At 38.4% G+C, this 13,247-nt stretch overlaps 1 protein-coding gene across 4 annotated transcripts in view; it reads left to right on the top strand.

Annotated features, from left to right (window-relative positions):
* The window catches only part of jmjd1cb (jumonji domain containing 1Cb), a 175,150-nt gene that overhangs the window by 95,768 nt on the left and 66,135 nt on the right, over positions 1-13,247 (top strand). For all 4 annotated transcript variants that reach the window (XM_089122044.1, XM_039653335.2, XM_039653334.2 and 1 more), the window contains exon 2: positions 296-460. In XM_089122044.1, coding sequence (XP_088978170.1) covers positions 296-460 — 165 coding nt within the window. The remainder of the gene's footprint in view (positions 1-295; positions 461-13,247) is intronic.

The following is a 13,247-nucleotide window of genomic DNA, read 5'->3' as shown; positions in this document are numbered from 1 at the left end:
ATATCAATAGAGATTTTTAGTGGTAAGTTTCGACTATATCGACTTTCACTTATAACACAATACAGTTACATACCATTGCAAGACATCCATATGAAGACGTTGTTCAGCAGGTTCGTCGTCGTCTTTTTCCACTCGCTCGCTCTGGCTCGAACATGTAAGGCTTTTATATATTTGCTTTTATATATTATAGAACAGAAGAACTCCTCTATCATGATGCTAATGTGGGTCGTACAGGACGAGGGCTCAGAGTGCTAATGTGACCAAGCTTTGACCCCTCTTCTTGCTCTTTCCGCAGGTTTACGTGGAGTTTGACGACCTTGAGTGGGAGAAGCGTGAGTGGGTCAAGGTGTACGAAGACTTCCAGATCTTTCTGCTGGAGCATCAGCTGGTTTGGGCCAAAAGGAAGGAGGGTGCCCAGCTGCAGGGAACAAAAGCCAAGCAAATCCAGTGGCCAGCTCTGGTGAGTCATCCCTCCCAAGATCTTTGATCCGGAGATGTGCTGTGCGTTGAGCCGCAGCTGTGGAGTATTTCAAGTCGGAACAATAGCTCTGCGGAGGCAATATGACGGGATCCTTTATGCTGCTGGAATGATTTGGGGTTTGGATAACTCTCAGATCAATGGCTCATGTCTGACAATAAGATCATTATTTGTTTAGAAGGCCTGCTGAAAAGATGGAAAATAACAGAGGGTTTGACGTCCTTTAAAAGAGACAGAAAGGCAGCGAGCAAGAGATCGTAAATGTTTCACGGCTCACGCTGTTTTGATTATGTAACGTTAGCAGTAGCACAGCGCCATCTGGGCCATGAGCACACGATAAAAGATTTCAAAGAGAAATCTTAGTATGGCACACGGGACAGTAGTCATAGCGCCCACACATGCACAGGCCGACGACCCAGCATGTGTCATAGTGCACTTACACTTGTCAAGAACTCGTGAGCACTCCGTAAATTTTTTAGCCAGGAAATGTTTCATATTCATGAAGTTTACGCTACACTCATTTTTTCTTTTGTGTTTTAACCTCATGCATGTCTGCTCACTTCCTGCCATTGTTTAAAGTAAATTCTGCTTCAAATAAGTGAGGTGTATATACGTAAGATGACTATTTAATCTGAAGTTAAAGGTACGGCAGGCTATTTCGGATGAGCTAGCGATACAAAGTTCCTCAAGAGATCCCAACCTCTCTTCAGAGTGCTCTCCAAAGCTAAGCCTGTACCGAGAACCGGTATTTTTTGGACCGGTATGTAACTGGGTCAATACCGGACTACCAATAAGCTTCAGGACGAACGATACTGTTATCGATACTTGTGTTGGTTTATCTCTGTATACTTCTGTGTTAGTAGCGAATTAGAAACTTGTCATTTTCCATCTCTGAATGGCCGACGTTTGATCAACATACGTGTGATATCCATGCGCATACTTACGACTCGCTCGCTGTTTTCTGTGCTGCAAACCCATCTTAAGCGCGCTCACAGAAAAAGTTGTATTTCATGATTGTGTGACACTAAAGACACAGTTGTGTTCACAGTGACTAGATAAACTAGGTCATAGCTCTTACTATATTGTGTATTTTAGCATGAATGGAACAACAATATATTTACAAATCTGCATCCAATCCACAAGCATAATTGTTTGTTGGTTTTGGATGGGTTAGTCGAAATTGTGAACCTACCTTTGTTTTCTGAGTTATTTAACTGGAGAAATATTTGATGTCAGTAGACTGTTGATAATGCTTGATGTTCAGATAAAACATTATCTGTCATTGTGAATTAGCAATGTCCATGCTTTTTAAAACTGGGACATATCTTTCACAGATATAAAGAACAGGAAGAATCTGGGACAGATTCTTCATGTTCTTTGTACTCTACACACTTATATGAATTATGATTGGTTTGTACAGTTGTCAAACAACTTAACCTAATTACTTTACTCAACGCCTGACCAAACAGCAATTTACCAACAAGAATTGTGTTGTTCTCTGGTCTTCTTTGAAAGCTGTTATTTTTTTTCCATCATCTTTCCCTCTTTCAAGTTTCCTGTGTCCCTCGCTCACACACAATTTCCTTCACAGCTCCATTATTTATGGCTGCCATTGGAGGAGAGTTTACTGCCACCAGATCTCCTTACTCAGCACTGCCTCTCTCTCTCTCTCTCTCTCTCATTTTATCCTGTCTCTGTAGTTCTGTTGATATGTGGCCCGGCACAAGCTAGCTGATTTCGCCTGTGTTCAGATTAGCACATTGGATTTTTTGTCTGAATATGACTCGAGCAGGTTTCTTCAGTGTTTCCTGCATGTCTTTGCATCGATTGCATAGTCATTCCCAAACATGCAGTGTGACCTGTGTAGTCCCATTTGTGAATGTTTGGTTCTTTTAAATGAGTCAGCAAAATCTCAAACTCATGATGATGAATTATTGTTTTGAGTCTAACGACTCACTTCAGAGTGGTTACTGAATTAACATTTGACTCACTGTCTGGACCACAAGTCGTTACTTTCAGTCATTTCAGTCTCAATAACTAACCGAGCATTTCTATTGTGTCATCTCTGACTAGTTTAAATGTAATATATGGTATTTCTCAATTTTCAATTCAAAATTCTTTTAATAATTGTGCTCCAAAAATAAGTTTTTCATTAAGCAAAAGTGGCAGTAAATACTTTTACACTGTTATAAAAATGTATATTTCAAATATTAAGCATCACAGCTCTTTTCAACATTTATAATAATTTTCAATTTACAGTAACAGTAAATTGAATATTGAAGTAACAGTACATCCTTCTTTAAATGTAAATTGTATTCTAAGAGATTCTGTGTACAGGTTTCTGGTCCAATAAGAAACCTTATCTGAATTTAATAGAAGAAAATTACAGGTCATCCAAAATTTGACATCTTTAACATACTCTGTCAACTTGGATAGTTTAGAGATTTCATCTGATTCATCGGATGAAATATTTAACTGAGTATTATAACAGTGGAAACTAATTCCATGTTTGCTTATAATATTACCAATAACAAGAGGGCCTAACACAGATCCTTGTGACACTCCATAACTGACTGACGTTATCTTTAGATTTTTCCCTGTTTAAACAAACAAAATGGTGCGATTCAAACCAGTTTAATGCCTGTCCCTGAATACCAGTGTAATAACTGCCAACTTGAACAGTCTTGAGCATGACCTAGAGACAGAGACGAGTTAATAATATTGAGAAGAGGCTTTTCTGCTACAGGTAACTTTTATTTTAGTAGTTTAGTAAGAAATAATAAAAAATGTAATGTTTCTTGAGCAGCAAATCTGCATATCAGTCAGATCAGCATAAGGATCACGTGACATTGAAGACTGGAGCAAGGGTGCTGAAAATTCAGCTTTGGTGCCACACAAATAAATTATATTAAAATTAAAAAGTTTTTTTTTTTAAATTGCAATAATTATCTTAATATTACTATCTTTGCTGTATTCTTTGATCAAATAAATGCAGCCTTGATGAACAAACCTTTTTCTTTATTGTAAATGCTTAGTGCTCCCTTTATATGTGTGCGGCTGGCAGTTGTCTGTTTAAGATAAGTTCATTTTGTAACAGATGTGGTGCGGCTTGTTCGCAGCTCTCATTCTTTCTGTCTGATTATCATTGATGACTGTTCTTGTTCGTTCAGATTGGATTGTGTTCTACAAACACCGCTCTTCCTGCACAAACTCCGCAAGGCTGTTATGCATTTACGACATCCTGTAAACCTTCTTTGTCAAGTGCTGTATTTTACGCATTCATGCTGATGTAGCTAACTCTCTGATGGCTTAATTGTGTTTAGCCCTGCTTGACCTGTAGCCTTATGGGCGATCTTTACTGCTGATGAACGCACAGACCCCTGCCCCCGCTGTCTTGTAGTGAAAGCTTTCTGTCTTCATTTTGCTTTCAAGGGATGAAATCATTCCGCAGAAGGAATAGTTCTATATGGATTAAAATCTTCAAACCCATTATTTTCATCAGCCCACATGAGTGACTTTAATAAACGGTTTGACTTCATTGTTTTGGCTTCATCATTATGAAAAGTGTGTGTTTGAGGCCTTATGCTGCAGAAGCAAAATGAAAACCCTTTTTTCCCCTTTGTTTTTTGCAGTTAAACAATCAAGCCCAGTAAAGCAAGTTCTCCTGTTAATATTAACTGTAAATGCAGATTAAAGCGCAACGGTTTGGCAGCTCAGACAGTGAAATGGATGTTGTGTAACACGCATGTGGCTATTTTTAGTCATTTTGTGATGGGGATCTTGCCGAACAGCTGTCGAGCTGATAACACTGTGATTGGTTTAGGTTTGCTCATGTGGCACAGCAACAGATCAAACACCCAGATAACGTACAGCATGTGCTCGCTCTTAAGGTCCGTGCACACTGTCAGAAATGTTCGTATGTGTTTTTTCGTATTTGTCATTCGGTGACTCTGAATCATCAAAACACCTCTCAAAAGATTAGCTACGGATGTGAAAAATGCAGGATCCGATCTCTATCCGAATTTTTGACAAGCGATTCAGAGACAGTGTGTGAATGTGATTGACAAAAGGTGAAGTCGTATTTTTTTTTTAACGTGCGAAAATTTCGGATTCATTAAAAGTACCGCATTACTCGAGAATTGCCATGTGACCAATTTTTGTATTATTAAAAATCATTTATATTATTATTATTTGTATTTGTTTTATTTATTAATTTTTCATTATTGTACAATTTATTAACATAATGACCTATTTTAACGATCTGAAACGCAAGTATCAAGTAACTTTGTGGGCGGGTCTTGGGCACTGTTGCTATTTTGATAAATGACGGCGGGATAAATGACTCTTGCGCCCGACGCAAGTTTAAAAAAGGGTGGTTGGGGCGCAACGTGAAATAAACCAATCAGAGCGTCATCCAACATACCCTTTAAGAGCAGGTGCGCATGTTGCATGGCGGATTGTTATTATAATGGCGGGTTTACCAGGCGCGCGCCAGGAGTGGTTCACAGCCGAGGAGACCGACGTTCTTGTCAGGGCAGTGAAAGACCAGAGAAGTAGCGTTGAATGGGGACGGGAGAAACCCACCCAAATCAGCGTCGGTTAAACATTATATACATATGTGTCTTGCCACTATTGGGCAAACAGGTTTGATTCTTCAATACTACAAAATGTGTAAATGTGTATTTAGGCCTACATTTTTTATTTCATCTCCACAATTCAACCACAATGATTTCCCTCATGTGTTAATATTTTTCCTTGTTATAATGTATGTTTTTTGCGAAAATAAAAACTGATGAGAGAATCAGTGTATGCGCGTTGTGCACCTGCTACATTATGGCCAAACATGCACGCTTAATATAGCATTATGAACAACGTGCAACGAGCCACTGACTTTAGACTAGTGTTTTTCTGGTCAGTGGCGCAGACGCGCAGTTGTTTTCTGGAATTGTAAAATAGCACCAGGGATTGTTTGCGCCGAAACACGCCTCCTTTTTGCGCCGACCCTCCCAAGGAACGCAAGTTCATTTCCTAGTTTGCCGACGTGCGTCTGTGGAGGGAAAAGCCCGCTTTGCGTGGGTGCAAAATAGGAATGAGACATGTGTCAGCCTACAAAGTCATTTGCGCCGGGTGCGAGATAGAGCCCTATATGTTTCACCATAGCTTGCACCATCAAACTAAAATTCGAAATCGCAATATTGCTTAGTGCACTTATCAAAACGTAAAGGCTGTGATTTAATTAGATATAGGGTCTGTGAATATCTGTTCAGCAAACTACAGCTCTGAATTTGGGTGTTTTGTAACGAGATCCATTTGTAAACTTGTTATAATTGAAACTTAAAGGACCAAAATAAAAGTTGCAAGTGAAAAATGAAGTATTGTGATTTTGCTAGCATAGTAATTCATTTACATATAATTCATTATGAAATGTTAATTATTTTACAGTGTACTTTCTGTCTTAAAGATGATGATGATGATAATAATAATACAAAATTATTATTATTGTTATATTATTATTATTGTTGACCCTCAGAACCTCTATGAATCCTGTGAGGAAACACTGCTTTACTGTTCCTCTAGTTTTTGTCTGTGTGGAAGATGCACCACTGCTTGTGACCTTTGCTTCTGTGTCTTTTGACGCTTTCGGGACAGCCCTGTCAGGTTGTATGTTGGCAGCACAGAGGGCGAAGTGTCATGCATGTGCTTTGTGCAGAGACAGTGGGCGAGAAGAGGTACATACTCATGGTACATTGAGATGGAGGAGTACACAGATGATCTTTCACTGCCAGCAGCACAGCTGGCTGCTTAATGGCAGCAATCATAGACGGCAGTGTATACAGGGAGTGCCTGGGGCGGCTCTCTCCTGCCTGCACTGAAAGGACTGTCTCTGTGAGTAATGAAGCCCGGCTGATGGGTGGGTGTGGGACATGACTTCACCAAAACCCCCCTCTGCACATTTGGCTTTGATTTGCGTCGGTGCTCACTTGTGATTTGGGTTTCTCAGTCAGCTCCTCAGCCCACAGTACTATAGATTCATGGGTAAAGGCAGCTGTGAACCTCTGTACTGTAAAACAAAGGGACATGTTTGTCAACCTCCCTTTTATCACACTGTTGTAATAATAGTATGCAGTGTTGTCATGTTTGTAAGTAATGTGGCTAGTTGTTGACTGATGCAGTTCCATTAAATTTTTAGTAAAATTAAAAAAAAATATGATAGTGACACTGTTTACATTTTCTTTTGCGTTTTTAACTGCACGCGGCAATCTCTTCAAATGCTTTGGCAATAAAAATTTACAAATATTTTTCATGCCAACAAATCGCCTTAAAACTAAAACTGAAAGCTGACTTTGGATTTAGTTAGATTTAGCCTTTTTTAATCTCAAGCTATGTATGAACATAATTATTTAGTAGGCTAAACAGGACTTACAACCATATTCTGGTGCTGTATGAAATATATGAAGAAAAAAATAATAATATAACAATTTAATTTATTTTCTATATTTTCTATATGGATATACTGTATTTGAAAATGTAATTTATGTGCTGCTTAACATTGTTTTGGAGACTGTGATATATATATATATATATATATATATATATATATATATATATATATATATTTTAAATGAATATAAGTTCAAATGAATATGAATAGCCTTTTTTTTGAAAACTTTTGTTTTATAAATGTAATTAATGTCACTTTTTAATTGATCAATTTATCCTTGTTGAATAAAAGTATTAATTTATCTCAAAAAGAAAAAAGAAAAAAAAAACCCATCTCACTGACCCTAAACTTTGTAACAGTAGTGTAATTTAAACATTTCGGTCTGTTTTGTATCCTTCTTTTTCTAGTAAAAGAGTGTTTTAGGCCTGTCTGGACCTAGGTTATTGTTGAGATCTATACAGTGACCCTTCACTGAGACAAAAAAACCCCATCCGTCGCCCCAAGGGCTGCTTCCTGTCATAATACTACTGTTTCTATCTTTGTGTCGTCTTCACCCCCGCATCGGCTGCAGCTGTGTGGCAGGAACTGAGACCTCTGTGGCTTACCTGTGTGTTGCCTCTGCTCTCATGTGTCTGCATGTGTGTCGTATAAAGTGCCATTCTGAGGGCACGTTGTGTAACAACACACATCTTTTTATCAGACCTGCTAAAAAGGAAGGATATTAATGAGAGGATTCAGTACGTGGGGTCAGGCCTGCATCTTCACAGTGGGAGTGCAGTTTTGTGGTGGTCTCTAATACTTCTTCCCCCATTAGGGTTTATTTATAGAGAGAGACTTCCGTTTACACAATCCTGGCTTGCTTGAAGCCTCATAGAAACAGTTTTTTCCAGCGGTAGTGTATGGGAATGTTCACACAGGACAAAGTCTTGCGTTCTAACCCACCCAAATTAGCTTCGGTTAAACATGCATATAATTTGGGTAAATCTGTAACCTATTCTTCCCATTGTAATGGACGCAACAATGATTTCCCTCATGTTTTCATTTTTTCTTTATAATAATGTAACGCGCCGCTGACTTCTTTAGACAAATTTTTTTTTTTGGTCAGTGGTGCAATTGTTTTCTGGAACTGCAAAATAGCACCAGGTATTGTTTGTGCCGAAACACATCTCCTTTTTATGCGCTGAACCGCCCAGGGAGCGCAAGTAGTTCATTCCCTAGTTTGCCGGCCTGCTATTTATATAACAGATTTCACAATAGACATAAAGCAGCTTTACAGAAAATCATGATGTTAATTTCTTAATGTCTTCATGCCTTACTGTCACATTTAACAGATTAGAGCTGAGTGATAATATGGTTTATTTTTTGCAATGGAATACACAATCCAAAAGATTTGCTCTATAGTATATATCGGCGAAATGTGAGTATGCAGATACATTTGTAAAAATATAGGCCTATATATGTGGATAAATGTATTGGACGTACTATATATCCATTTTTACATGCTGTATATATGCAGTATATATATATATATATATATATAATGTATTGGACGTACTATATCCAGTTTTATATAAAGAGCATTGTGATGATGGAAGGTCGTGGAAATCTCTTGAACTCTCGTCTCAGAAAAGGAATAGTCAAATAAAGTCGTTATTTTTGTTTTGTTTTTTTCGCACAAAAATTATTTTTGTCCTTTGATAACCTTATAGTTGAGTAGTCACGTGGAATATTTAAACATTTTCTTCGATGACTATCTGGGCCGTCAAGTTTCAATCCCTTAGGGTGCCTATATGTGGTAGTGATACAGCTCTCAAATTTAATCAAAAATATCTTCATTCGTGTTCCGAAGGATGATGAACGAAGGTCTTACAGGGTTGGTACAGCATGGGGGTGAGTAATTAATGACTTAATTTTGATTTAAATTTTACTGACACTGAAACTCTGAAAACTCGAATTTTTTTTCTCACACTTCATTTTGGGTGAACTGTATACAATACACATTGTCACTAAACACAATACTTTTGCACTTTTGCACTGTTACTAGGGGTGTAACGGTACATGTATTCGTATTGAACCGTTTCGGTTCGAGGCTTCCGGTTCGGTACGCATACAAACCGAACGATTGCTTGGACCATTTTTCTTGCCGGCAAAATTCGTGCTGACGCGGCCAACACAACGTTGCGCAACATCCAAATGGCAAGGGTAATGAAAGCAGAACGAAACTGCGCTCCTCGTTATGTGCTTCACGGATCGTTTATCAGTTCGGACCAGCAACATCTGTGCAGCGCGAGCCGATCTCGATCAAGCAACACTGTTACCACACCGCGCTAAGAGATCCGGTAAAGAAAACATTTGAATTCGCCACTGAGGTAATAACATCGCTGCGAGATCTAGTGAGATGCATTCACATTTCTCCGTTATTAACCGTTATTAAGCGCTGTCATGGAAACCAGGAGAAACATTGTGCCGTAAATGAACTAGTACTTTACGTCCACAGACCAGCAACATTCACCATGGATTTAATATAGTAACACTAACTGTAACCTGTTTGGCTGGAATGGTGAAATGCTTTCAAGTACTTCACACATCTTTTTCCAGCACTTCAAAATTCAAATATTATATAAATAAATATATATTTAAATGTTATTTTTAATGTGATGACCAAAACATTATTTGTTCATCCTTCAAAGATGACCCCTATTTATAAACCTGAAAGTTTCAAGATCTAGGAAAACTCACACTTATTTAAAAATATTTTTTCTTTAAACAAATAGGAAATTTCTCTGGCATTTCTTTCTTTTTGCTGTATCGAAAACGTACCGAACCGTGACTTTAAAACCACGGTACGTACCGAACCGTGATTTTTGTGTACCGTTACACCCCTAACTGTTACACCCCTATATTAGTTAATTAATTATCATTATCTAACGATTTGTTACTTTGTGACTTCTGAAAGTGTAACATCCAAAACATCGTATGACAAGACTTTACCTTGGGGCTGTATTTTTGAACAACAATGGCAGATAGGAGGGTTTTTCAAACTGGGTGATTTCCTTTCTTGCTGGTGGCTCTTTAGCTGCAAAAATTACACGCTTCACTTACAAAACCAATACGCTGATGCGGTGCGATGCTAACAGTGATGCAACAGCCAAAGATGTCCATCTGAAGCATGTGCACACACCAAGAATTAACACAATTCAGATGGTGCGCAAGGACGTCCCCTAACACATGGGAAATTCTCAACTGTAGGTTTGTGGCTAAAAACAAGATCTACTTCATAGTGTTGGAGGTTGGGTGAGGCCAGTGAGAGAGTGTTCACCCTGATAAGTGCAGATGCTGTGTTTTAAGCATGACTTCACCATATGCATGCATAAGTAGCAGTTTAGCTCCACACAAGGGACGTGTTGCCATTGTGTTCCTGTATGTTCAAAGGGTCTATTGAGGCCTATAGTCTATCGCAATATAGTGCTTTAGCATGATTGACAGAAATGTGTTGTGTGCGATTGAGCAGTGTAAAGGTCATAGATAGTAGTATTTACGTAAGGTCCACAGGACATGAAGGGCTGAACTTTTATACCACTTATAGTCCTAGTCTAGACAGACCTCTTCAAAAAGTAGGCTTCATTGTCATTGTCACATTTTTCATGAATTTGACTGTCTCATTAGCATTGGATGTATTCATAGATACATAGGCAGGCTGTACAAATAACAAAACACAACCTTTCAATATATATGAAAACAAGATTTATTACACGCAAGTTATTATGACCTGTATACAAAATTCTGGCAGAAGGATGAAACATATTGCTAACACTTTACCTAAAGCGGTTATATATAATGCATTATAAAAGTATTTTTATGCATTAATTATGGCTTGTAATGCACCTTATTATGCATTTTATGGGTTAATGAATAATTGTAACCACAGTAAGTATTATAATAATTATGTTACATCTTTACAAAGTATAATGCATTAAAACACATGACAAACAAACAATTTCAGATGTAACAAGGAATCCCAAAATATTATAATGCATTTTTTGCATGTGTAAGACAAAACAATATACAGTAAAAAATTATTGCTCACTCTACAGTACAAGATCATGCAATATTAAACAATATACAACAGTAAACAAACTGGGTGACAGTCCAGACAGATTATAGATGTGTGCAGGACAGGAGGTCTGTTCATCCTTTTGTCAATGTGTAATGCTCAGAGATGTTGCGCATTTGTAGAATTGCACTATATTGAATAGTCTTGTACATATTTAATTCAATAAACAATGCTTTATCTGTCTGGCAGGGTCGTTCTTGGGCTAGTGCAACTGAGACTAAACAAGCTCATCCATCTTTTCTCTTTCTCTGTCTGTCGTGTGGTGGTGGACAGTGCACTGGGCTTTGCAGCAGACCTCTTTTCTCTTCTTTTGCTTTCTCATTCCTCTACCTCTCTGCTGACAGCAGTGTGTAGCTCAGACTGACTTCCAGAACAGGAATAGCAAAGTTCAGTGCGTCCACAAACTGTGCAGAAGAAAACTTTCTGTTCAGGTCTCCATGAAACATAAATGTGTGGGAAATCGAAAATGTCTGGCACAACATTATACAAGGCAACTTTTCCATGCGACACCACATTTTGTCATTTGCATGGATTCAGTTACGTCATGTCATGTAGTTGCACATAATGAAATTTGAAGTCCCACTCTTCATTTATGTTAATTATTAAATAAAGACATTAGGCCTATTGTATATTACATGACAAATCCCTAAAATTTCACAGGAGAGGAACATCAGAGAAAACATTTCTGACTGGCTGTGGCTTTTGATTGGTTGTGTCTCATCACACACAGTATTTTTATGTTAAGTGTCAACAGACAAATTGGTTGTTGCTACAGAGTGTAATGCTGCCAGAAACACAGCTTGTGAAAATGAACCGCACAGTTAATAGATCACATTATCAGTATTACAGATGCAGCAGATATGCAGCTTAGGACTCCTGGGCATTTGACTGAGTGTGTCAAAGACTTCAGACTATTAACACACACACCTGCCCCATAGAAGGTCACTGACTGATAGACATACTGTAGATAGCAGGGCTCTACCGTTCTCTGCCTGTCCTTGCTGGTTATTCTGTCTCTCATGCACATGTGCCATACACACGCCTCTGCTAAGCCCCACAAGCTCATCTCTGCTGGAGTCCTTTTATGAAAAAGAGACTTTCTTATTAATGTCAAACGCAAAAAAATAAAAATCTGTGCAACATGCTCTCGGCATGGAGAGAAACGGGAAGAGAGGATTATTATCCGTGAAAGACATAGCCGGTAACAGACACACCAGGGAAACAAATACACTCACACGCCTGCTCGGAAACGGGCCGCATCACACTGCTGCGACCCTGAAACGCTTGTATGCGCCTCCTTACGTGTCCTACGCAACTGTTTGAAGGGGTAGTTTACACAAAAATGTGTAATTCTGTCATCATTTACGCGCCCTAATGCTGCTGCAGACTGACTTTAAGTTTCTTTTTTTTTTTTACGGTACAAATGAAGTTCTGTCAATCTTCAAAAATGATGATAAATGCATCATAAAGTAGTCCATATGGCCTATATTCCAAGTCATACTATGGTATATTATGAACACTATATATGCACATATTTAAATTTGGTGCACCCCAGTCACGTACGAGACAAATGACAACCGCTAATGTTTGTCATGATTTACTGTACTTTTATGGTGATTTTTGGAGCGTGGCAGCCCATGGACTTAAAGGAGCAGTATGCAAGAAAGTTATTTCAATTAATCATAAATTTTCCCTGATATGTCACTAGACCTTAAGAAATAATGTTAATTTAAAATACTTATATCACTGACAACAGTGGTCCGGCCACGATATTGTCATTAAAAAAGTGAAGTTGCAGCCCTTGCTCCACCCTCCACCGATCTACCAATCACAGAGTCAGTAGTGTTGCGGCATTCGGGTTGCCAGCTCTTCTCTAGTTATCACAGCTGCAAATACAAACGTGTCGGAATTGGATACAAAAACAAACTCTAACGTTGCGAAACCCCAAAAAACTCGATCGATATGAATCTGAAATACTTTGTTACAATGTCCGAAATAAATAATTAACAGAAAAAAACTCACTGTGTAGGACTCGTCACTTGCCATTGGAACCTTCTTGTAGCAGCCTACGTTTCTGCTGGAACCTGCAGCATATCTGGCAACCTCGAGTCATGGTCTGATTTGAAAGTATTTGCAGTACCAGTTTTGGCCACAATCTTGCATACAGCTTCTTTAATTTTCATCGAATGGAAAAGAGCAGCATGAATAATCTG

This window comes from Pimephales promelas, chromosome 17 (genome assembly GCF_988280905.1).
Source record: "Pimephales promelas chromosome 17, fPimPro1.hap1.1, whole genome shotgun sequence".
Lineage (NCBI taxonomy): Eukaryota > Metazoa > Chordata > Actinopteri > Cypriniformes > Leuciscidae > Pimephales > Pimephales promelas.
This window is presented reverse-complemented; position numbering and strand designations above follow the sequence as displayed.